Source organism: Elaeis guineensis, chromosome 2, assembly GCF_000442705.2.
Source record: "Elaeis guineensis isolate ETL-2024a chromosome 2, EG11, whole genome shotgun sequence".
NCBI lineage: Eukaryota > Viridiplantae > Streptophyta > Magnoliopsida > Arecales > Arecaceae > Elaeis > Elaeis guineensis.
Genome location: NC_025994.2, coordinates 83,075,455 through 83,102,753, shown reverse-complemented (window position 1 = coordinate 83,102,753; position 27,299 = coordinate 83,075,455). Strand labels below are relative to the sequence as shown.

Here is a 27,299-nt window from a genome sequence, read left to right as displayed (position 1 = left end):
AATATTGGGATGATATGTGATTATTGTGTTTGGTATATCATTGGAATATCACTAAGAATAGAACTTCCTCTTGTTTGGTATATCACCAAGTAGTGATAGTGATTACGTATAAAATATCATAAATAGCCTTATACATTAGTATATAATAATTACTCTATAATTTGATTAAACATTCTTTATTCACAACTCCTCACAAAAATATATAGTAGTAGTAATAATTATATTTATAATTATAATATTTATTATTATTATTATTATTATTATTATTATTATTATTATTATTATTGTTATGCTATTATAATGATATTATGATAATATTATATACAATTGAGCTTGACTAAACTTAGCTAATTTTGACCATCAATATCAGGATTGCTCGTTAGGAATGATTTAACCCATCAAAACAAAAAAAGAAAGAAAAATATGAAGGATTTAGAATGATCCATCCATACCAATTAATCAACCTGTCTGTAGAAATAAAATAATATCCTATAAATAAAAAAGGCATCCATGCTATTCAATTAAAACTGTCCATAAAAATAAAATAGGCATCTATGCCAATTTACCATACCTACCAATCAAGATAAAGTAGACATACATACCAATGAAAATAAAACATAGCATCATAAATTAAAGCTTAGCCAAAAGTAATCCCATGTTATAGCACATACTAATTCCTACAACATAAAATAACCCATCAAGATATCTTGTCCGAGTTTAACAGCAAATATGTCTCAAATGCAAAGTGCTAATACAAGAACATCAACTAAGCATCAACTAAAAATCAAATGTTGGCCTGTATGGCATAATAGGATGGTCTTGAAGAATTTGGATTATATAGCACTTTCTTAATAGAGATGGCAGGCTGTAGAAGTAATCTAACTTGCCCTTGTCCTTGCTAAGAACCTCTCCTGCAGCTACCATCTCTTCAATGTGCAAGCCATCAATTTTCATGATCTCAGAAATTAATTCTGTTCTTCTTATATTTTCTCTTTCTTGAATAGCCTCTTTTTTTCATAAAACGCAGCAATCCTCTTGAAGTCCTCCCTACTTTTCTTATAAGCATTGGCAATTTTTTCCGTATGAGACACCAAACCCTCAAGAGAGGCTCAGCAACTTTCCTTTTTCGACTTTCTTGATCAGCCTCTTCCTTAGCACTTAAACCACTTGTGTCTCCTATAGTAGTAAGCTGGCAAATTGAGGCTGGTGAGTCAATATTTCCTTCATGATTACCACCCTCAACCTCCATATCATCGGCTAATGGCGTTGCTCCTTCCATTTCTTCTTCACCCGAACCTTACCATACACAACCTCTAATTCTCTTAAATAAGGAAATGGTTTTCCACGAAGGCCTATAGCATTAGGATGGCTCTACATTCAATATATAAAAAAATATCATGTTATAAATCGCATACAATGGAAAAGAATTCCTAGTAAGTCTGATTACATGTAATAAAATATTTTTTCTGACCTTAACCCACAGGTCATACAAGTCCTTATCTGCATGAATGCACATGTTTTGTGCATCCCATGCAAAGCCAAAACAATCCGGCCCAAGCAATTCCTTAATTGCATGAAATTGCATTTTAAGATGCTTGCACCAATTCTCAATACGGCCTTCAAACCAGAATTAGGTAATCTTTCATCCATCTTTTTTTGCCAGATGTGAATACCACCCATTCTTAAATTGGCCACCATTGAGTTTCCATCCATCTTGGACTGCATCAACCATTCAACTTACCAAGATATCATCCTCCTTGGAACTCCATACTCTCCTTGAGCCTGCATCTTGACTCTCTTGGTCAACCTTGCCCCTCTTTGTCTTACTATGCCTTGATCCTTCTACTTGACTTGGCGTGTCCATCCTAATAGCTACTAACAATAACTTACATATATACTTTAATGCCTAAAAATATGGTAAATAGAAATGAAAAATATATTGAATGCTCAAAAATAAAGCAAATGAGAATGAATAATAACATTTCATAATCATAATAATAATAACCAGGATTTTCAGAACTGGGCTGAATCTTCCATATGGCTTAGCCTGTACCAAACCGTAGCAGGCCTAAACGGGTTGGTTCAGCCTGGCCATTGTTCTAGGAAAGTAATGTGCCACTATGGCTATTATATGAAAATGGAAAGGCATCAACGCATTTGAAAAAAAATGGACAGCACGAGAAAAAATTGTATTAGCCATTTAATATCATAATAGTATATTTATAGTAATCATCTGCAATAGACATTTGGAGAAACAAGTAAGCATAGGCTTTCTCGTGCTATCATATGAAAATGGAGAAAAGCATGTTAAATAAAGATAGAAAGACATGAAGACTTTTGGGGAAATAAATAACTATATTAGGCATTTCATACCATAATATATATTTGGGGAAACAAGTTGGCATATTTTTTTTGTGCTATCATATGAAAATGGAGGAAAGCAAATTAAATAAAGATAGAAAGCCATCAAGACATTTGGGGAAACAAGTAACTATATTAGCTATTTCATCCCATAAAATACATTTGGAGAAACAAGATACTTGGGGAAATAAGTAACTATATTAACCATCTCATCCTATTTTTTGGCATATTTTTTATAACTTTCAGGCTAACATCCACCTTCCGAACGAGGAAAAAAAAAATTCATATATATAAGATTAAATTTAGTTCTCTTTAAAAAAGTAACTTATTACGAGTCTCGAGCAACAAAAATAGAGGGAGCCCGATTTGGTTGCCTATAATTAAGCAATCAAACTGAATTCAAGCCAGGGGGAGCCCGATTTAGGCATTTAGTTGATCCGAAATAGAGTGGAATTGAGTTTCTACCATGATCCAAATTATGGAAAAATAGCTGAAGTCACCTCAATAAAGTGCGTTTCTGCCACAAGACTCTAAAGGGCAGTTGTCCTCCATCAGCGAAATAGAACATGACTTGATTTAACCCAACCTAAACCCAAACTAAAGCCCGAACCAACTCCAAACTACTGTATCAAGTCTCTGAGCTATAAAACACAAGGGTGTCAAGATTCGAGAATAGATATTTGGGGAAACAAGAAACCATATTAACTATTTCATACCATATTAACTATTTCATTTAGAGAAACAAGTGACCATATTAACTATTCATTTAGAGAAACAAGTAACCATATTAACTATTTCATACCGTAATAGACATTTGAAAAAATAATTAACCATATTATTTCTAGTGCTATTATATGAAAATGGAGGAAAGCATGTTATACAAAGACGGAAAGGTGCAACAATATATTTTTCAAATAATATCCAAGTTGCTTACAAGCAAATAAAATATAAAAAAACCCAAATAACATTCATTTCAAAACATAGCCGGTACACATATGGAGTCCTAAGCATTTTTATTATTCCTCCAACTATTAAACATCTCACTTGCTAAATTCTCTCTGAACTGAGACCATGCATTAGTCATCTCCACATATGTAATTGTTTCACCAAGGTCAAGTTTTGTTTTTTGAGTGCCACCCACATCCTCAGCTACCTCTGCCTCTATTGGGTCAGTAGACATCTTTTGTCGAATAAAATTATAGAGGAGGGCACAAGCATTGATAATTCTGCACTAGATTTTTACAAGATAATGAGATTTAGACCTTAATATTGCCTACCTCAATTTCAATAGCTCGAAACATCTTTCAATGACATTTCTAGCCCGTGAATGTTTTATGTTAAAAAATTCACAAGGAGTATTGGGCTGACTTCCTTGTCTCCACTCATTCAAATGATACCTTTGACCTCTATACGGAGTCAAATAGACTTCCGCATTTTTGTAACCAGCATTTCACAAGCAATAGTATATAACCTATATATAGTTCCATGTATTAATTATCTTGTTAGGGTTAAAAAATAATCTTATTTTATTATCACAGAAAAAATAATATATAGAGACTATGTATTTACCTTGAGGAATTATTAACCTATTTGGTTTTGAAATTGCATGTCTTAAGACCCTGGAATCAATTGCAGAGACCTCCCACCCAGGTAAGACATACACAAACTTCATATTTCTTGTACATACATCGAGGACATTAGTGGCAATGTCTCTCTTGCGATCTATATCTAATCATGTCGGTAACATCTACTTTGACCCGGATGTAAGTTCCATCAAGTGCCCCAAGGCAATTTTACATACATAAAGTCATTTATAATCCTATGATCTTACTATATGAACTAGAAAATTATGTGTTAGACAATTGTAATACCTTGAAGCATTTCCATCTATCATCCTGACAATTGTCAAGCACAAGCTTGAGTTTTGCAAATAAGATTGGATGGAGACATAAAACAACATGAAGCACTATACGAAATTGTCTACTAATTATTTCACTTGAACGTGCAAGTTGTCTTTTGACTATCCTAACCCTCTCATCATGTGCAATAATGTGTAAGAACATGGCCACTAGTTCTTTAACTTTCATGTTCTTTGTTTGCTTGAGTCCATGATGTATTGTTAGTAACATACACAGCTTATGGAAAGACCACAAATCCATTCGACAATTATCAACACATGTCACATCACTCTCAAAAAGCATCTTTTGCATGTTCAAAGATCTAATTTGCAATCTGGAGTATATATCCCTTTTCAATCTTCTTCTTCTAAATCTTTGATTTAGCATAAGAACGACAATCAAAAGCAAGAAAATATACACCTCTTCCATCATTTCTAATTGTAAAAGCAAAACCCCAAGTTCTTGTAAATGTTTTGATCGAGGAAATCTTGTCATCACTGCAAGTTTTGATTTCATGATATAGAATTTAGAACCAAAAAAATAAAAACTAATAAATCAAAGTTTATAAACTAATAAAAGAGAGAGACCGAGAGAGAAAGAGAGCTTTACCTCAGTTGATGCCGTTAGAGAAGCTACTAATAATGGAAGTTGCTGGTGAAGACTTGAAGATGAAAGATCTTGAGTTCAGAAAATCATTATGGTTTTCTTTTGCTAGCGATGCTATTGAAGCTGAAAGGTTAGAGAAAAGAAAGAGCTGATGAGGATTATTGATTAGGAATATTTATCAAGGGTACATTTATAGAGGGTTATTGATTAAGGACATTTTTGTTCCAAATAGTCTGGGCACATCACCAATACCCGATGATGTACTATTACCTAGGATATATATATATATATATATATATATATATATATATATATATATATATATATATATATATATATATATATATATATATATATATATATATATATAGCATCACCGCATAATGCAGTGATGCTATCACCAAATTTATCATCACCTCCCTCATCACCGGATGTGATTTTATAATACCAAACAAAATGATAGCATCACTTAATTTATATCACTGGGATGATATAAAATATTACCCCCTACCAAACAGCACCTTAAGCCATCGAGCTTGTCGGTGATACAACTATTAATGGCAATAAAAGAGTGAGTTTAAAGTCCTTTTGCAAGTGACAGATCATTCCAAAGCAAAACTTTTTTTAAAGCATATGTTTTTTTAAAAAAAGGAACATTTCGAAGTTTATTTGAGGAAAAAAAAAGAATATTCCAAAGAAAAACTTCCTATTGAAGAAATGTGTAGGTAGCGCTTTAAGTAAGTGATGCACACTTGTCAGACCATTTGATGGTTGAATGTAGCATAAGCGCTTGGATCACGCATGATAAGTGGCTCACTTGCAATGTACACGATAGCACATCAAAAAATAGTGCTTTCATACATCTCAATGTGTGAAGCGAGGGTCCAAACTACATCAGGTTGGATCAAACCATTTTTCTATTACACTCACTATAAGAAATTTATATATTAGCGATGGCTATTAGCGACGGCAAGAAAGCCATCACTAATAGCAATATTTACTGATAAAATATTATGATCAAAAGTATTTTCGTCACTAAAAATTTATAAATTATTAGTGACAGCTTAATTGGTTATTAGAGATGACTTTTTCATTGCTAATATTTATTATTGACGGCTTTAGCGACAGAAAACAAGCTACCGCTAATAACTGATATTTTTTTTTTAATTTCACCGTAACCTTATTAGCGATGAAAAATTTTATTAGAGATGACATTTTACCGTCACTAATAACATTAGCGACGGCTCTAGCGATGATAATTCTTTAGTGATGGTAATTTTGCGGTCATTAATACTAACCCATTATTAGCAACGGCTCTAGCGATGATAATTCTCTAGCGATGGTAATTTTGCTATCGCTAATACTAACCTTATTTCACCCCCTGCCCAATTTTTTACTTTTCACTTTTTCTCTTCCCCGCTTCTTTTCCCCACCTCTAGTCCCCCCCGCCCCTCTCTTTACCCCACCTCCGATTCTCCTCTTCCCCCACCATTGGATCCCGCCTCTCTGAGCCCTCGGCCACCAGATCTCGCTTCCTCGAGCTCCCGACTGTCGAATCCCACTCCCTCGAGCCTCTAGCCGCCTCCCTGAGTCTCCGACCTCCTCTAGCCTCCTCGAGCCTTGGGCTGCGAGCCCCCAACTGCCTCCCACCTCCCTGAGCACTCGACCACCTCCTCGAGCCCCTAACCCATCTCCCTTCAGTTGCCTTCCATCCCCCTCTCTTCCCTGCTGCCAGATCCTACTTCCTTAAGCCGTCGGCCGCCTCCCTAAGCCCCGAGCCCCCAGTCTGTCTTCCCCCAACCACCTCCCTGAGCCCCAAGCCCCCGGCATGCCTCCCCACAGCTGCCCTTTCGAGCCCTCAGGCCATCCCAAGTCCCTTGCCCGCCTCCCTGAGCCCCCGAGCCACCTCCCCCTGGCCACCTCCTCGAGCCCCCGGCAGCCTCCCCAAGCCACTGGCCTGCCTCCCCGTGGTTGCCTCCCTGAGCCTTTAGCTCGCCTTCCCCCTTCTTCCCCCTGCCTTCCTCTTTCTTTCCCCCTCCCCTTCTTCTCCTACCGCATAGTACCGTCTCCTTTAGTGCAACGCCACCTCTATGCTATAGCATCGTGTATATGCCGTAGTACCATCTTTTTGGGTGTGGTGAGTATTGGCGATGGTGGTGGCGATGACTGCATAGCGATCATCAAATATCATTATTTTAAATTTATTTTAATATTTTAAATTAATATTTATAAGATTTAGTTAAATTAGATTTAATATTTAAATTAAACTAATAATTTTTAATTAAATTTAGTTAAATTAATTTTAAATTAATAATATTTAATTAATTTAAATTAATAACATCATTAATAATATCATTAATAATATTATTATTTTTAATAATATTTTTAATAATATTATTAAAATTAATATTATTTTTGAAAGATGGAACCACTCTGAAAAGCTCTCCAATGAGAGTAGTCCTACTGCCTTCGACAGTAGGGGTTCGAGGCCAGGCCACCACCAGCAAATCAAGTTTGGCTCACTCAACTACTTCGATGGTAGTTGGAGGAGCATTTCTCTAGGCTCTAGGCCCGACCCAAAATTTAAAAAAATATTACATTGTATATAATGATAGATCTGTCTTTTAATTAATATATATATTCTATGATATCCGTATATTTATATATTTTTATATAAATAAGAAAATTATGTATATTGATTAATTAACTATCCAGTTTGAATAATTTAAAAATTATAATTAATTTTATAGATAATTATAATAATCAAATGATATGTTGAGGGCTCAAAAAAAATTTTAGATAATATTTTTTTTAGTTCTCCTCACATATCTTTAGCTGTATGGGGAGAACTAAAAAAAATACTATCAAATTTTTTTTTGACTTCTACTGTGTATCGTTTGATTACTGTAATTGATCTGTAGAATTTATGTAATTTTTGAATGAGATAAGACCTTCTATACTTATTAGTTGATGATAAGATGCATTTGTTGGATATATGCTCTAGAAGTCAATCTTAGCTGATGCATATCATATTACTAGGATATATTTTTATACTTTATGGATATTTATATTATCATTCATATTTTATGTGTCCATGAATCATCTAAGGGATTAACAAGATGATGACACATATTCTAAAAAAGTTAAAAATTTGAGACATGTGTTATTGATGGTTAATTTCTAAATTACTTCTGATTATAGGATCATCATGGAGATGGTGATTGATCTAGATAGATCAGTGTGCAGATCGCTTCCTTCAGATAGATGTGTCTCGAGTTTGTGGTGTAGTGACACTGGAGCGAGAGTACAGGTGATTGTTAGAAAATAACTAGTACTAAACGTGAACAACACGAGAAGTCACATGGATATCTGCTCACTCATCAGTGATTTTCTCGATGCTGCAGTGGTATGACTGGTCTTTTGATCTGTGGTGTTCAGTTGCTTACAGTGAGGCTACTGGAGTTTGATTACACATAAATATTGACTCAATGAGTCCTTGTAGTGGATGTTGGCAACAGTTGGTCCACTGTAGGAGTAGGGTGTACATCTAGATTAAAATCTATCGATCCTAATAGAAGAGAGTTGTCCTATAAGATTTAAGAAGCTATCCTTAAGTCTATGGTCATAGCAGTGTGATTAATGAAAAAGAGTTTTCATGAGAATCACACAATAGATTCGAGCTAATTGAATCTATCATATGACTGATGATGAGGTTTGATGATTCATCCATGATCTGCTATCTGATCGGGACTTATGATAGAAGGATTGTATTATACGTTAACTACACCTAGAGATTCATCACCTTTTATTTTGCTGGGTTGCCACTACATATTGCTAGATATCACGGATGAATTGTGAGACCCCACGAGCATCATCTTGATAATCGATGATCCTTGATAGGTAGAGTTAGAATGGTTCTAACCCATTGAAAGGAGTTTTGACGATATTATGATAGAAATCACAATATATCTCACTAACAGACAGAATAGAACCTTTGGGGTCATACACAAAGAGACTTTTGACTAATCAAATGGTTAAATTACGATTATAAATCATGATAAGATTTAATTATCAATTTGATTAATGATTAATCTATATAAAAGTTATAATTAAGTAACTCGCTAAAGAGTTAGTGAGTTACAGGAGGATTAACTAGCAATTGGATTGTTAATTGGCTCAATTTGATTGAGCAATGGAGCTTGCATCAAGTCTAATTAAATTAGATTTAATTTAACTTGATATGGGTTTGATTTGATCAAACCTAATTGGATTATGAGATAATCAAATTGAATGAAAGAATAATTTTTTATTGAATTAAGATTTTGGTTTGACTTAATTTCTAATTAGACTAGGATCTAATAAAGAGTGTTTGAGTTCCTATTTGGACTAGAAATTCTTCTCTTCATGGGTGCACTAAATTCTAATCAGATTAGAATTAAATTGAGTTTGACTCAAGCACCAAGAGAGAGTCCAAAAGGATTAGAACTCCTCCAATTAGGTGACACCTATTCTAAATAGTTTGAGCTCCTAATCAGATTTAGATTCTAATCTATTTAAATCTAATCAATTCTTAATATGATTAGAATTGGTTAGAGTTTAAATTAGTTTAAATCAGCCACCTAAAGAAGAGTCCTAAGATCTTAAAACTCTCCCTCCATGTGCCATAAAACTAAGCCCCATGCCAACCAATTTTGGACGCCAATATATTCCACGCTCCTCCCTTTTTTCATAAGGTCTTTTGTGTGAAGTTTTTGTGCATGTAAGAGTTCATGTTGAACTCTTCTTTTCGTGAGATATGAGGGTGCAAAATGAGAAAGGGTGGGCGGCACAATAATCCCAGAGTCCATGGGAGTTTGGACTCTTATCTCCTATCTAAACTCTATCTCCAATTCCTATTTAAACGTAGCACCATATGGGGTGTTAGATGGGCTGATGATGATCAGATTTTGGATGCCAATTAGAGGAGAGGCATGCATGAAAAATAAGGATAAAGAGAGGCACGACATGATGAAGGGAGGCATGAGGTTTGTTGTGGCTTCAATCTTTTCTTCCTTACCAACAACCAAAGGTTGGTTGTTAAGCTCTTATCTCTCTCTTTTGTCCTAGTTTGGACATGAAAATTTTCTCTCCTCTTATCCAAGAGTTGGATAAAAATTTTTACATCTCTAGAATAGAGATTTGGTACATTAATTTTAGGAAGAAAAGAGAAGAAATGATTCTTCTCAAGATCTCTAATGTAGAGATCATCATCCTCCTATTTTCTTCTTCTTCTCTAAGAGTATCTTAAGAAAAAAGAAGATTTAATTAATCATCAAGATGCAATCTCTGTAAGAGAGCTAGCACTCTGATGAGATCAAGAAGCTTCTGATCATATTGAAGTCTCGTGTGGATATCTGTAGAGGTCGGATACTTGTGCGGCTTCAAGGGATCTTCGAAAGATATCCATGATCATCAGTTCACGGTGTAAATCGACTCATGCTAAGGTATGAAGTTTATTTATTTATTTTTATTTGATTTCTATATCTGAATCCTATCTTACATATGTAGATCTTGTTTATGATTTTAAGATTTGATCTTATACATGTTTAGATTAAATTAAATTTAATCTGAATTTTTAAAATTTTTACTACATATTTATTTAAAAATTTTTTGCATACATGAAATCATAAAATTTCAACAGTGATTCAAAGCCACATTATATGCATGAGATTAGGATTTAGATCTAAAATCTATAGAGAAAAATTTTAGATCTAAAAGTTTTTGATGTCGTTCTGATATAAGATTGTCTTGGCATAACTTGTTATACTATATAGTTATCCTAAAATAAAATTAAAATTTTAAATTAAAAAAATTTTAGATCTGATCTTTTAGCATATATATGATATATATTTTATTATTTAGATCTAAAAAGAGTTTCAAGATCTATTTTGATTCATATATATGATATATGAAAATATGTTTAGGACTGAAATTTATTTCTATAACCTGAACTTTATTCATGTATATGATATATATTTAAATGTATGATCTAAAATTATTTTGAGATCCAAATATACTTTTCATGTAAAGAATTTATATTTAAAAATTTAGATTTAAGATCTGAAATTAGTATTTGTGCATGAGAGATTGATCATGGGTAGATCAAATTAGGTTATGTAATTGGATTACATCTATGATTTTTGATTTGATTATAATGGGTCTAAATTGATTTAGCAGTTGATCAAACTGAGTCAAATATTGATTAGGATTAGGTCAATAGAGCTTAAAATCATACAATTATTATTGATCGAATCGATTAATGCCTATATATATAATCGATTAACCTAAGGACCTAATTCGGTTCTATGGCTCGAATCTGATTCACCTAAGCTAACCTATTCAGATTAATTAATCAATTGGTGTCTAAGATAAGTAAAGAAAAGGTGATTATTTAATTGATTCTGTTCGCTGATTTGATCAATTTATTGGTGTTCTAAAAAAAGCAACGAGGAGATCCCCACCAATCTTCACTTACCTGATCAATTTGGAAGATTGAGTCTCAAATATAGTTGCTTGATAATTTGGTTTAGCCCATGCCAATTAGATTAGTCATGTGATGACTGACTAGATGAGACCTAACCTCAAATCTCTCCATTAATATTAAGTCTAATGGTCTTTCATCGTTGTAGATGTGCGGGTGTACTATTGACGTTGATTGTTCTCAACTAGTCATAGTGGTTCAGTTGCATCGAGAACACACAACCACTCTAGTAGCAAAGAGTTGCTCCAGGATAAAGATGGGGTTGGGCCCAATAACTATTAGGTGAGGGATCCAATGATGGCTTTGTGCCTGCTTGTGAATGATGGGTCTGACTTAACTAAGAAGTATGGGTAATAACTGTTAGGTGAGCTCACATGATTTAGAGATCAAGTAGCTGCAACGTGCTTAGAAAAGCATCTGGATAAAGAGTTGTCCATGCATCAAGTGCGTGTTACCAATAACTGTTAGCTGAGATGACTGCATCGGTGGAACCATAGTACCCACTAAAAATCTAGTCGTCATGTTAGAGTTTCATTTCTTCACTCGGAGAGTGTGGGAGATCTGATAAAATAATGAAAGTCTTTTTGCATCTAAAAGTCTCTAGAGCAAATTATGAAATAAGAATAAATATCCAACTAGAATTTTTACTCTCTGCTGGTTATTGTGTCAGCTTCCAACTTCTAGCTCAGATCCTAAATATCAATCATTTAATCGAAATCAATTACATAGACTGGCTCACATATCTAAGAATCATTCTTAATTTTAGAAAATTAAGTAATATTTTCTACTAGATTATTCTGATGTTAACAACCTGTCCCATCCAAAGTCAACGAACTATACTAGAGGAGTGAATGGACAATGATAATAAAGATAGGTGCTCTATATTGAAGTCCATGTTAGATGAACTCCAACATATGCATGAGTACATCACTGTCAATGACATATTGATTCATCTACAAGTATTGTGAGGTACTCAGAGTCGCACAGCGCATAAGATGCATGATGGATAGTCAGTCTATGATCATTATTTGATAATGATCAAGAATATTAAGAAGCTTAGAAGGCTCGACATGATCTGCATGAGAAATTACCTATGGATTTGATCCTGCGATCTCTATTTAGTTTATATGAAAAGTTTAAAGTAAACTACCGTATGAATGACCATCTTGGCATCTTATCTGAATTGGTCAAAATGTTGCTAACTAAGGAACCTTGAAAGAGTTCAGAGGTAAATACTTGGAGAGCCTAAAAAAATAAGGACACGCCTAGAGTAGGCTTGTTGAAATTGCTCAATACTATCTTTATGATTTTTTCTTCTCTCAGTTGAGTTTTAGACTCTAGTATTTTTTAGTATAGAGCCTATGGGAAGGTAGAGGGCTAAGGAAGTAACCCTTGAAATTGACAATAGGACAAGAGTTGCTGCTGCGGCCATGGATATCTGTCCTTTGTGATTATCGTTTAGATTTAGTTCTTAGAGATAGTCTTTATCATTTATATGGTGATGCATTTGAGAACTTAATTGAGCAAGTAGTGAATGCCATTAGATCTGAGAGATCCAGAGTTGAGATAAACCTTAAGTATATATAAAACCTTAGACTAGGTCATATAGAAGAAGAAATGATTAACAAATTAGAGAAATATGAGCTTTGGGCTTATTGACTGTTGAGTCATATCTAATTTGTATATTATCTTTTTGAGAAAATATGATCAATCTACTCTTGTGTGAAGAGGAAAAGAACCATTGAGATACTTATCTTAGTACACATTTGATGTGTGTAGCCCATATGATGTGTTAACAAAGGGAGTTATCTCTATTTCGTTATCTTTATCGATGATCAGTCATAGTATGAGTAAGTATATGAGATACAAATCTAAAATTTTTAAAAGATTCAAAGAATTCAGATGCAAAGTAAAGAAGTAAATCAAAAAATTTTTAAAGATACTTCGATCAGATCGAGAATGCAATATCAAAAAAATTTTTTTTTGATTATCTCATAAAATGGTATAGTTTCATATTGGACCTCTCTTAGTACATCTCAGCTCAACGAGATAATTAAGAAGAGTTATGGGTCTATATGAGATATGGACCAGTCCATGATAGAATTCACTGATTTATTTTATTTCTTTTGAGACATACTTTATTTCTATGGAATTGAATTCTTCCTAAATCTGTTCCTACTATACCGTATGAGATACAGCATGGTGAGAACTAATCTTGATTATTTTAAAATCCAAGGATATCCAATCGTGTCAAGGATAGTAGGCGGATATATTGAGAGGATAGGTCTATAAAGCTCATCTTAAAAGAATTTGAGATACTACTTTTCTTCTGAAAGGATCACAATGTGATTGTGACTCGACATGTTATTTTTATAAAAAATTATTTAACCAAGATGAAACAGTAAGAGGAAAGTTAAGCTCGAAGAGAGTATTTCTGAAGAGCAGCGAGCCATAAGACCTAAAGAATCTATTCATCATGAGCCAGTATACGTATATTCCTCCTCCATCTTATACATATAGTAGGATCTTCCATCTTCTCGAAAGGTACTTGGGTATGCTTAATAGAGGATGTAGAGAAAAAATATTTTTCATGGGAGATAAGAAATATAAAAATGATCCCAAAACCTACAACGAGGTGATGTTAGACATTGACTCCAAGAAAGGATGTGAATTAGCTTTTTTGAATGGATATCTTTTAAAGATTTCTATACGGAATAGCTTATGAATTTTACTTCTCGAGATAAGAGATCACAAAATTTACAATAATCTTGGAGTTGAAATATTCATCTCGATGATATGATCAAATTGTTTGATCAAAAATAAGGAATTATGTATTTCAAAGGGTCAGTGGGAGTGTCCAATACTGACATCGGTTAAAATATAATTGTATATAGAATTCTCTATGAAAGACATAAAGCAGGCATCCTATATTCAGAGAATATAAAGATCTATAGAGATTGATGCAATTGGATGCTTGTGTTTTAATAGATAAAGTACAGAGACTAGATGCTGAAAGGGTTCAGTATAAAAATCTCAGAGAGGGATCTGCTACCCTCTTGGACATAGATGTATGTCATGTGATGTACTTAAACTGATATAGTTAATACTGTGAATGTCACGAGTAGATATCAGTTGTATCCAGACTGAGAGCGCTAGATTGTTGTGAAAATATCCTTAAGTTATTGAGAAGAACTAAAGATTTATTCTTAATTTTGGAGAAGGGTCAAAGCTAGGAGTGGGAGGATACATCAATTTAGATTTTATGTCTGTCATTGATGGTAGAATATCTACATCATAGGTGTAATCATGTCGATATCTTGAAAAGATTCCACGCAATCGATCGATGGAAGTTAAGTACACAGTAGATGTGTAGGATGCATTCTGGTTCTAATGTTAGTTGCAAAACTAGAGGTCATGCAATGAGATATCATGATACTATACTGCAAAGACAATGACACCATAGTCCTTGCTAAGAAGCCTAGGTCTCATCAGATATCCAAGCACAAAGAGCAACAGAATATGCGACTACCTCAAGTAAAAATACATAGAGGTGTGGAGAGCAAACTCTACATGAGATGTAGATGACCTACTAGTAAGTCACTTAGCTAACTAAAGACTAAAGCTTGTCTTGAGAAGATGGGACTTGGTACATGGTAGATTGGCTTTAATGCAAGTGGGAGATTGTTGGATGTATACTCTAGAAGCCAATCTTGGCTAATGCAAATCATATTACTAGGATATATTTTTATACTTTATGGGTATTTATATTACCATTCATATTTTATGTATCCATGAATCATCTAAGAGATTAACAAGATGATGACATATATTCTCAAAAAATTGAGAATTTGAGACATGTGTCATTGATAGTTAATTTCTAAATTACTCATGATCATAAGATCATCATGGAGATGGTGATTGATCCAGATAGACCAGTACATGGATCGCTTCCTTCGGGCAGATGTGTCTCAAGTCTGTGATGTAGTGACACTGGAGCGAGAGTATAGGTGGTTATTAGAGAACAACTAGAATGGAACGTGACCAACACGAGAAGTCATATGGATATCTGCTCACTTGTTAGTGACTTTCTCGATGTTGCAGTTGTATGATTAGTCTTTTGACCTGCGGTACAGCTGCTTGTAGTGAGGCTACTAGAGTTTGACTATACATAAATATTGATTCAATATTTTTGTAGTGAATGTTGGCAACAGTTGGTTCACTGTAGGAGTAGGGTGTACACTTAGATAGAATCTATCGATCCTAGCAAAAAAGAGTAGTCCTATGAGATTTAAGAAGCTGAGTCCTTAAGTCTATGGCCATAGCAGTATGATTAATGAAAAAAAAATTATGAGAATCACACAATGGACTTGAGCTAATTGAATCTATCATATGACCGATGATGAGGTTCGATGATTCATCCATGATCTGCCATCTTGTCAGAACTCACGATAGAAGGACTGTATCATACGTTAACTGTACCTAGAGATTTATTACCTTTTATTTTACTAGTTTGTCACTACATACTGCTAGATGTCACTGATGGATTGTGAGACCCATGAGCATCATCTTGATGATTGATGATCCTTAATGGATAGAGTTGGAATGATTCCAACCTATTGAAAGAAGTTTTTATGATATTGTGATAGAGATCACAATATATCTCACTACCAGATAGAATAGAATCTATGGAGTCACACACAAAGAGATTTTTGATTGATCAGATGGTTGAATTATAATTATGAATCATGATAGAATTTAATTATTAATTTGATTAATGATTAGTCCAATGCAAAAGTTATAATTAATTAACTCGCTAAAGAGTTAGTGAGTTATAGAAGAATTAACTAGTAATTGGATTGCTAATTGGCTCAATTTGATTGAGCAATGGGGCTTGCATCAAGTCTAATTAAATTAGATTTAATTTGACTTGATATGCATTTGATTTGATCAAGCCTAATTAGGTTATGAGATAACCAAATTACATGGATGAATAATTTCTTGTTGAATTAGGATTTTGATTTGACTTAATTCCTAACTAGACTAGGATCTAATAAAGAGTGTTTGAGTTTCTATTTGGACTAAAAATTTTTTTCTTCATGGGTGCACTAAATCTTAATCAAATTAGGATTAAATTAAGTTTGACTCCAGCACCAAGAGGGAGTCCAAAAGGACTAGGTCTTCTTCTCTAATTAGGTAACATCTAATCTAAATAGTTTAGACTTCTAATCAGATTTGGATTCTAATTTATTTGGGTCTAATCAATTTTTAATATGATTAAAATTGGTTAGAGTTTAAATTGGTTTAAATCAATCACCTAAAGAAGAGTCCTAAAATCTTAAAACTCTCCCTCTATGCGTCATAAAACAAGCCCCATGCCAACCAATTTTGGATGCCAATATATTCCATGCTCCTCCCTTTTTTTGTGAGGTCTTTTGCGTGATGTTTTTATGCGTGTAAGAGTTCACGTTGAACTCTTTTTTTCATGAGATATGAGGGCGCAAAATGAGAAAGGGTGGGCAGCACAATAATCCTAGAGTCCAAGGGAGTTTGGACTCCTATCTCCTATCTAAACTCTATCTCCAATTCTTATTTAAACCTAGCACCATATGGTGCGTTAGATGGGTTGATGATGATCAGATTTTGGATGCTAATTAGAGGAGAGGCATGCATGAAAAATAAGGAGAAAGAGAGGCACGGCATGATGAAGGGAGGCATGAGGTTTGTTGTGGCTTCAATCATTTCTTTCTTACCAACAACTAAAGGTTGGTTGTTAGACTCTTATCTCTCTCTTTTGTCCTAGTTTGGACATGAGTTTTTCCTCTTCTCTTGTTCAAGAGTTGGATAAAAATTCTTATATTTCTAGCATAGAGATTTGGTGCATGGATTTTGGAAAGAAAAGAGAAAAAATGGTTCTTTTTATGATCTCAAGTGTAGAGATCATCATCCTCCAATTTTTTTCTTTTTCTCTAAGAGTGTCTTGAGAGAAAAAAAGATTTAATCAACCATCAAGATGCGATCTCTGCAAAGGAGCTAGCATCCTGATGAGATCAAGAAACTTCTGATCAGATCAAAGTCCCGTGTGGATACCCGTAAAGATCGAATACTTGTGTGGCTTTAAGGGACCTTCGAAAGACATCTATGATTATCAGTTCGTGGTGTAAATCAACTTGTGCCAAGGTATGAAGTTTATTTATTTTTTTCTATTTGATTTTTATATCTGAATCCTATCTCACATATGTAGATCCTATTTATGATTTTAAGATTTGATCTTATGCATGCTTAGATTAAATTAGATTTAATCTAAATTTTTAAAATTTTTACTGCATACTTGTTGAAAATTTTTTTGCATGTATGAAACTATGAAATTCCAACAGCATTTTTTATATAAGCCATTTTAAATAATAAAATATTTGATAAGTGTTTTATCTTGTATTTGTATATACAGAATCCTTAGATATTATGTCATCAGCCATAGTTGGATGGACCATCGAATTGTTGACAGAGTGATTTCTGCTAAGTATAAGGAGGGTGTCAAATATTTTTGTGATTATGCTTTTGAAAATGCTGTATTGTTAGTTCAAAAATGAGCTTGTTGTCCTTGTAAGAGATGTATCAATAGAGAAATATTTGATAGGGATATAATAATTGTCCATTTATATAGGAGTAGATTTATGCCAAACTACAAGCATTGATACCTGCATGGAGAGATGTGGGAGACAATTGTAAGGGTTAGAAGTCAGCAAGATAGGGACATAGATAGAATGATAGACATGGTTATAGATGCGGCCAGTCCTGAATTTGATTGAGATATAGATGACGATCCTGAAACTGGCAGCAGTAATTTCTATCGTATACTAAAAGATACTGATAAACCACTATGGTCAAGATATGAAACACACACTATATTATCAGCTGTGTCAGAGTTATTAAATTTGAAGGCTGAATTTAATATGACGATCAATTATTATGATAGCATAGTAGCAGTAATAAAGAAGATGCTACCAAAGGATGAGAAGCTTGTGAGGAGCTTCTATGCTTTAAAAAAAATGGTGAAAGAATTAGGCATAAGATACAAGAAGATAGATACATTTCGTAATGATTGTATACTTTTCTACAAGGAGGATCAATTGAAGAGCTCATGTGACATATACGGTGAAAGCCAATTTAAGCCGAGACAAGAGGGTAGAAATCAAAAGGATATACCATATAAGGTTCTTCGATACCTTCCCTTCACTCCTAAGCTTTGAAGGCTCTACTTGTCCAGGAGTACTACTGACAGATGAGATGGCACAAAGAAAAAAATTTGCAAGTATACTAATATTATGAATCATCCATCAAATAGTGAGGTATGGAATAAATTTGATGCTTGCCACCCTTTATTTGCTCAAAATCATGCAATGTCCAACTGGATCTTGTCTATGGATGGATTTACACCGTTCAGTCATGCAGCGGCCCCTTATTCCTGGATCATGACATCCTAGTAGAAGCATTGTGTATATCTAAGGCCTCTTGTTGATGAGTTGAAATTCTTATGGTCCGATGGCATATATATGTTTGATGTATCGAAGAAGTAAAATTTTGTAATGAAGATTGTATTGATGTGGATCATTAGCAATTTTTTTGCTTATGGGATGCTATCAGGATGGAGCACTTATGGGAAGCTAGCATGTCCCTATTACATGGAGCATACAAAAGTGTTTCAATTTGAGCATGGTCATAAGCCTTGCTGGTTTGATTGTCACATCAATTTCTCCCCAAACATCATTCTTTTCGAAAGCAGTGGGATAGTTTCAGAAGGAATAAAATAGAGAAGGATAAGGCACCCCAGTGACTTAGTGGCATGGATGTATGTTAGAGGGTATCTCAAGTGGATGAAGTTTAGTTTGGCATACTATTTGACAAATAGAAATCTCGGAGGTTCAGTAGAACTCATAATTGGATGAAGCGCAGCATTTTGGGATAGTTTTACAAGGACTAAAATAAAGAAGGATAAGGCACCCCAGTGACTTAGTGGCATGAAAGTATGTCAGAGGGTATCTCAAGTGGATGAAGTTTAGTTTGGCCACTACAAGAAATTTAGTTTTTTGTGACAAGCAATGTTGTTGAAACTTGGAATATTGTCACTGATGAATTTCTCTGACAACAAACTATTGTCACTAGCTGGTCGCAATTGCTTCATCGCTAAAACCATTTATGACAACTTAAATTTTTTGTCACTGAATCATTTCTTTTCTGTGACAATAGAGCTTGTCACTTAATGTACTTTTTGCTGTCACCAATACAATGAAATGGGCATGCCTTGAAGGATCTTGTGACAATAGTAAATCTATTTAGAGACGAGTTCTCTTATTACAGAAAAGTCTTACAGAGACAAGAGTTTCACTTGTCACTGAAAATAAAATTTGTGACAACTTAACTTGTCACAGAAACAAATCATTCTTGTCACAATGCAATAACGTAAATTGGTTTTGGGACAATAATGACTTTGTTTAGTGATAAAGTTTCTTGTCACTGAAATAGCTTAAAGTGACAAGAACTTTTGTTGTCACTGAAAATAAAATTTGTGACAACTTAACTTGTCACAGAAACAAATCATTCTTGTCACAATGCAATAACGTAAATTGGTTTTGGGACAATAATGACTCTGTTTAGTGATAAAGTTTCTTGTCACTGAAATAGCTTAAAGTGACAAGAACTTTTGTTGTCATGAAAAATCTCATATGTGACAACTTGTTATTGTCACTAAAATTTAGTGTATATGACTACAGAAATTCATCTCATTCACAAGCAAACTAAGAATCCAAATACATCTTTCTCAATGTTTGCATTTCAGTAGATATCCAAAATAAAAATCACAAGATAGTACCAGTAGTTCATAAGCACTCCATATGCTATTTAATTGATCAAAACCAACAGTACATGATCCAAGACATCCAAGGAATTTCAATTTCACTGTTTGAAATTCGACAGGACATCCAAAATTAATTTAAAAAAAACACTGACTAGTACCTATAGTTCATAAGCACCCTACATTCTACTTAACTGATCAAAACTAACAACCTATGACATCCATATTTTCAAATTGAAGCTAGTTGATGTACTCCCATACTGCCAACAGAAGTAGCTGCCCATATTATTCCTGCATATAAATAAGGTTTGGATTAGTAAATGATTGGCTAGAATAAAGTTTTGAGTAATTAAAGTCTAGCAACCTCTAGATAAGCAACAGATTATCCACTAAAAATTTTAAAAAAAAAAATAAGGCAACTTTTTTTGCATATAATTTGTAAATTTATACCTCATATTGAAAAGTTGAGACAACAAGAAAAGTTTTCAATCCATGTTTTCAATGGATTACACAAGAAATGAGCTCAGGCATGTTAGCAATTAAACTTCTAAAATAAAAAATAAAAAAAAAGAATTGACTATATATTAAGAATCTCAATTCAAAGTTGCCATTCCTAGAATTATAAAAAATTATGGATCTCACACTCTTAGAATGCAGCACTGTACCTAAGTATACTATAGCTGATTGGTTGTTGTTTATATTTCTCTCTTATAGATCATTGAAAATAAGAAAAAAAAATATCATATTTAACTTTTCTACTTTCTTAAAAGTAAAAAATTTTACTTGGTCAAGGTTCATGCCTAGAACAAGATGAAGCTCTTGATTGGGAGAAAGTTTCAAAAAAGGCAGCAAAGCGAGCTTGGATCATAGCATTAACTTTTTCATTAACTTGTTCCTCCATTTGAGCTTGAATCTCAGCTCTAACCTCATCTTGCAATTGAGCTCGAACGTCTTCTCTAATGCTATCCACCAACGATTCCTTAGCTTGTTCGACAGCTCTTTGTACCTCTTCTTGCACATTTTCATTATACCTAACTCTCTTAGATGGTGCCTTCTTTCCAGCACCTTTGCCACGAAAATAACCAGACTTTTGGCCAAGTACTTGCAGTAATATGTCATCACGAGTCATTTGGGATTCATTCTCTTGTGTTTGTTGAACAACCTCCTCAAGTTGTTCCTGCAATAGATTATCAAAGATTAGATGCCAAAATAATGCATAATGAATTTTAAGAACAATAAGAAAAGTTTTTTAACTAACATGGATCTCCTTGGATTTAGGGTCAGACCATACTAATTCTCCTTCTTTATTTTTCTTAGTGTGCTGAATCAACCAAACCTGATCTGGTAGTGCTTTTTCACCTGTTTCTGGGTCCCTCTGAAATGAATCACAAAAGAATAAGTGTTTTATTTAGAAGTTCCTAAAACTATGTTAAATCTTCAATTTATTCTAAAAACTTACAGTTGATTCTTCAACTTCAGCATAAGATCGGGTGCCACATGTATGCTTAGTAACTAGCTTTGCCCTATTTGCTGCATTTCGCTTGCTTACTTTCTACAAACAATTGATACATGCAACTAACATCATCTATAAATCCAAAATGATGATGTATATATTTTAAATATAAATTAAATTTTAATTTGCAAAAACCTGAAAAGCATCAGAGCTGAAGTATGCCATCATATATTTCCAATCTTCTGGAGTAACATCTTCAGGAATATTAGCCAACCTCTCCTCATCAGTTCTAAATTTCTTATATAAATCATGCAAGCGATTTCTCCAACCTCTATAAAGTCGTTGCATGGGGGCCAAGACAAAAGCACATAAACGATATTCATTCCTATCATCTTCCATCTTAAACTTCTCCTAGAAGACACAAACAATGTAAATTGTATGTTAATATATATAAATAGAAATAAACAAGATACTAAAATCAATTATAAATATTTAATTTACCTTTACTTGTAGCCACATTCGCTCACCTACTCTATTTGCCACATCTGACCAATTTTTTGCAGTTAATGGAGCTTGTGTCCTGACAACATAACCACAAAAATTAACAATATCTCTAGCATTTTCTCCTACTGCTCTCAGTATATCATGAGGGATGCTAACTTTCAATGGTCCATTCTTTGTTCTCATATCAACCTTAATACATTTGTAATGCCCACGCACATTCTTACTTGAAACAGTTGCTATAGAAAATAAATTACAATTAGTATAACTAAATTTAAGTAGAATAAATTAAAAGTTTCAGCTATAAATAAAATATTATTATACCAGCATTACTACAATGACTAGAAACTCTTGGTTGAGTTTGAAGTTGCTGTCCATGGGATTGACTTTGCTGCAATTCAAGCATCTGGTCTTGGTGTTCATTTGTCTGCTGGTTTTGTTGGTCCCAAAGTTGTGCCTCTTCTTGTGATTGATTTCGCCGCAACCTTTCTTGATGAGGTGATGTAACTTCATTTGTTTGAAATCTTATATCAATAACAGGGCGTTGTCCTCGTCCACCAATTCGTGCACCTCTTCCTCTACATCTAACCATTTCCTAATAAAAACAATAAGCAAGCTTTTTAGTAAAAGTTCAACTAATTATCAGCAACATCTACTAAATGCATAAAAAAATATGAATATGCCATCAGAAGATACAAAAATAACATGAACACAATAAAATGATTTAAATTAAAATACCTGTTGGTCATCACATAATGTTTCTTCTTCCAACATGACAAAAAATAAAATTCTAATTACAAATAGGCTAATCATCAGGACTATATTCATCAGAACTGTATTCATCATGGTTGTTTTGATCATCATCTGTTTCGCTTTCAGCTTCTTCTTCTATCTCATCATCATTAATAAAATCATCTAATGTCAGATTCTCTCTATTTGTGTCATTGTTGGGTGAAAAGCTTTGTGGTTGAAGATCATCTCGATGTAGCACTCCTATCAACTCATCATTGTTTATGACATGGCCATATTGAAAATTTTGTTCTTGTTCCTCTTGTTGGTAGACATCATCTTCGATCAAACTATCATCATCATCATCATCTGCATCATTATCTACAGATGGCACATCATAAGCATCACGTGGATAAGTTTTTACCACAACAAGCCAATTGCTATCAACTAAATCTTCTACATAGAACACTTGTTGAGTTTGAGAAGCCAACACAAAAGGCTCATTGGTGTTCAAAGATCCATGGATATTTACGCTTATATATCCATAGTTGTCAACCCTATATCCTCGTCCCAATCGGCCAACATCCCACCAATGACATTTGAAAAGAACTACTTTTTTATTTCCCACATACAACAATTCAAAAATATCTTCCAACACTCCATAGTATTCTTTATCAGCAGATGTATCATCTTCTTTTACAAGCACTCCACTATTCTGACTTTTTCGCCCAATTGCACGATCTCTTGCATGAAATCTGAATCTATTGACAATGTAAGTTCCATATCTATGAACTATTTTGAACGGTCCAACAGCCAAGCTTAGAAGATCTTCACTTGCTTTGCCTTTAGCTTTAAGCTTTGAAACCTATTTAAGATTAATAAATTAAGCCATTATTAGCATAAATAAAAGTAACTTAAAGTATTTACCTATATTATATGATACCTACACGTTCATAAAACCAATCTGGAAATTCCTTGTGATGTCTAGCCAGGACATTTCTTGAGCTCGCCTCTTCCAATTCTTTTTTATGCTCCCTATGAATGACATAATTAATCAATAATAAAGATGATTGAAGTAGAAACAAAGTTTTTTGAAGATTTTCATAATAACAAGATTTTGTTCTTACTCAATATATAGCCAAACTTCCTCACAGTTTTGAAGAACATATGCTTGAGCTTGTGTAAACTCCTGAGCATTAAGCTCATAAGACTTAAAAGCTCCTTTTGCACAGCCATCTTTGGCAAAGATTGATAGTCCTTGGTATGAAGTAGCTCCATCATCATTTCGTGGGACTCGATTAAATTTTGTTTCAACACTATTCAAATACCTAGAACAGAATGTAAAGCATTCATTTGCAAGATAACCTCTTGCAATTGACCCCTCTGGACGAGTTTTGTTTCGGACATAAGACTTTAATGTTCGCAAATATCTAAATTCAAAAGATATTAACTAAGTCAAAAATAATACAAAAAGAAATACATTTAAGTTTCAAAAAGTTAAGGATTACCTTTCAACTGGATACATCCATCTATATTGGACCGGTCCACCAATTTTAGCCTCGCTTGCCAAGTGAATTGGTAAATGAATCATAATATCAAAGAAAGCTGGTGGGAATATTGTTTCAAGTTTACACAGAGTCATAATAATGTCATCCTCCAACTGTTTTAGATCTTGAACTTTTAACGACTTTGAGCATAAGTTTCTAAAGAAGTTACTTAGCTCAATCAATGGCTCACAAATAAACTTAGGCAATAATCTCCGAATGGCAACTGAAAGTATTTGCTGCAAAAGGATATGATGGTCATGGCACTTTAAGCCAGAAATCTTCTCATTTATATTCACACATCTTGATATGTTAGAAGAGAATCCATCAGGGACCCTTAGATTAGATAAGAAATTGCAAAAGGCTATCTTCTCTTGTGGGGATAATGTATAAGTTGCAACTGGCATCTTCAATTTACCATTTTCAATATAAGGATGAAGATTGTGCCTAATGTTCATATCTACAAGGTCAAAACGGCCCTTCAATGTATCTTTTGTCTTTCCTTTTATATCCAGCACAATTCCTAAAATGTTAGAAGAAACATTTCTCGCAATATGCATCACATCAAGATTATTGCGCAATTTCAGATCCTTCCAATAAGGCAATTGAAAGAATATACTCTTCTTCCTCCAATTGTAAACATCATTAAAATCATCATGCTTACGCTTTTGACCCTTCTCAAAAGTAACTTTTTTTAACTTACGCAGCTGATCCAACACATCATCACCAGTTAGTACCTTAGGTGCATCTCTATATTCACATTTTCCATCAAAAGATCTTTTATTACGTCGCCATGAATGATTTTTGGATAAGAACCGACGATGCCCCATGTAACAAATCTTACTTCGTATTGAAAGAGAGCAAGTGTCTTTGTGGCAACAAGGACAAGCTAGTTTTTCTTTAGTCATCCATCCAGACAAATTACCATGTGCGGGAAAATCATTAATAGTCCAAAGGACAGCAGCATGTAAGTTGAAATTTTGTCGTGTATGAACATCATATGTCTCTACTCCTATATCCCATAACTCCTTCAACTCTTCAATTAAAGGCTGTAGATACACATCAATGTCATTTTCGGGGCACTTAGGACCTGGAATAAGAAGTGTCATCATAAAATAAGGATCTTTCATACACTGCCATGGAGGTAAATTATATGGAATCAACACAACTGGCCATATACTATGAGGGGTAGACATATTTCCAAATGGTTGGAAGCCATCACTTGCAAGACCAAGCCTAACACTCCGAGGATCTGCAGAAAAGGACTTGTACTTATCATCAAAGGATTTCCAAGCGAATGAGTCAGCTGGATGTCTTAATATGCCATCATTTATCCTTTTCTCCTCATGCCATCTCATGTCCTTTGCAGTGATTTTAGACATATACAACCTCTGGAGTCTTGGTTTCAAAGGAAAATAATGTAAAATCTTGTGAGGGATATTGCGCGTTCTGCCTTGATATTTCCAGCGGGATAAGTTACATACAGGACATACGATTGCATTGGCATGCTCTCCCCAATATATAACACAATCATTCAAGCATGTATCTATTTTTATATGTTCAAGTCCCAAATCTTGAATAAGCTTCTTAGCTTCATAAAATGAGTTTGGAACTAAGGCACCATTTGAAAGAACTTCCTTAAAAATCTTCAACAACTTATCCATTGATGTATCACTCCAATTATTTGAACATTTTAAATGGAGTAACTTCACAGCAAAGGATAATTTGGAGACCTTGTCACATCCAAGATACAAATTTTTATCGGCATCTTTAAGCAACCTGTAAAAGGCTGCTGCTTCCGGATTTGGTTCTTGGGGTTCATATCCTTCATTCACATCATCTCTTTCAACATCAGTATTTATGAAAGCACATGCATCATGAACCATTCCAATTAAGTCATCATAATCTGTATTTTCTTCCTCATCTAAATTGTCTCTACTATTAGCATTGCATTCCTCTAAATTTTTCTCAATTGTCTCACCATGATAAACCCAATATTTATAACTTTTCACAATTCTATTTCGGATCAAGTGAGCCCTCACTTCATGTCGGCCCTTAAAGACTGTATTTCTACACTTAGTACAAGGACATCGTATTCTATCACTAACAGTTGGCTGACCAAAAGCAAAGTTAAGAAATGAATGGACTCCATTTATATATTCCATACTTGCTCTGTCATTAAGTTTCATCCAGTTCTTATCTGACATTATGTCCTGCACATTATAATAGACAATAAAATAATATCAACTATAATAAAATGAGTTGTTATGGTAAAACTACAATCAGCAGGTAGCGTAAGAATTAGAAAGATAATTGAACATAGAAAATTGAGGTTCGTAAGATGCTTATTTTAACAACAAATATATAATTTAAAGCCCTATATACAGTAGTTCATATTCATATCATCAATAGAACAGAGCTCCATAAATTGAATCGAAAAGTCTCAAAAAAAATTATTTTGGCCCCATATGAGAGTTCAGAAAGGTGGAAATTAGCCTACTGCAAGTCTCACACCATGGATTCAGTATCATATTCATATGGATAATATCCATAAGCCAATTCATGAAGGAAATGAAGAGGTATAAATCAAAAGTTTGAGTAGGCCAAAGAGTTCAAACCAAGGGGGAAACGGGATCTAGACAAAAATACACAACCATCCTTGCCATGCTCGATTTTAAACTAGCTAAACGAATTAGCACCCAGTCCTTTCTGTCACTAGCTTGATCTGTCTGAATATGTTGTAACACACCTACTAGCTATATTGACTTGCGTATTGATCAAAATATGGTTAAGGTAAGTTCTTCAACTATCCATTGACTATGGGGCATTTCACTTTCCC

The 27,299-nt window shown here is 33.9% G+C and overlaps 2 protein-coding genes across 2 annotated transcripts; both read right to left on the bottom strand.

The window, feature by feature from the left end:
• Positions 1–20,355: 20,355 nt before the first annotated feature.
• Positions 20,356–22,201, bottom strand: LOC140855450 (uncharacterized). The gene is made up of 5 exons (XM_073251335.1): positions 21,882–22,201; positions 21,693–21,785; positions 21,492–21,608; positions 21,017–21,410; positions 20,356–20,524 (listed from the first exon to the last, which is right to left on the bottom strand). Exons 1-4 carry the CDS (start codon positions 22,083–22,085, stop codon positions 21,021–21,023), a joined length of 804 nt encoding a protein of 267 aa, XP_073107436.1. The 5' UTR covers positions 22,086–22,201; the 3' UTR covers positions 20,356–20,524; positions 21,017–21,020.
• Positions 22,202–22,992: 791 nt separating this feature from the next.
• LOC140855290 (uncharacterized) lies at positions 22,993–26,667 on the bottom strand. The gene is made up of 4 exons (XM_073251162.1): positions 24,425–26,667; positions 24,044–24,244; positions 23,864–23,951; positions 22,993–23,781 (listed from the first exon to the last, which is right to left on the bottom strand). Exons 1-4 carry the CDS (start codon positions 26,665–26,667, stop codon positions 22,993–22,995), a joined length of 3,321 nt encoding a protein of 1,106 aa, XP_073107263.1.
• Between the last annotated feature and the right edge of the window lie 632 nt (positions 26,668–27,299).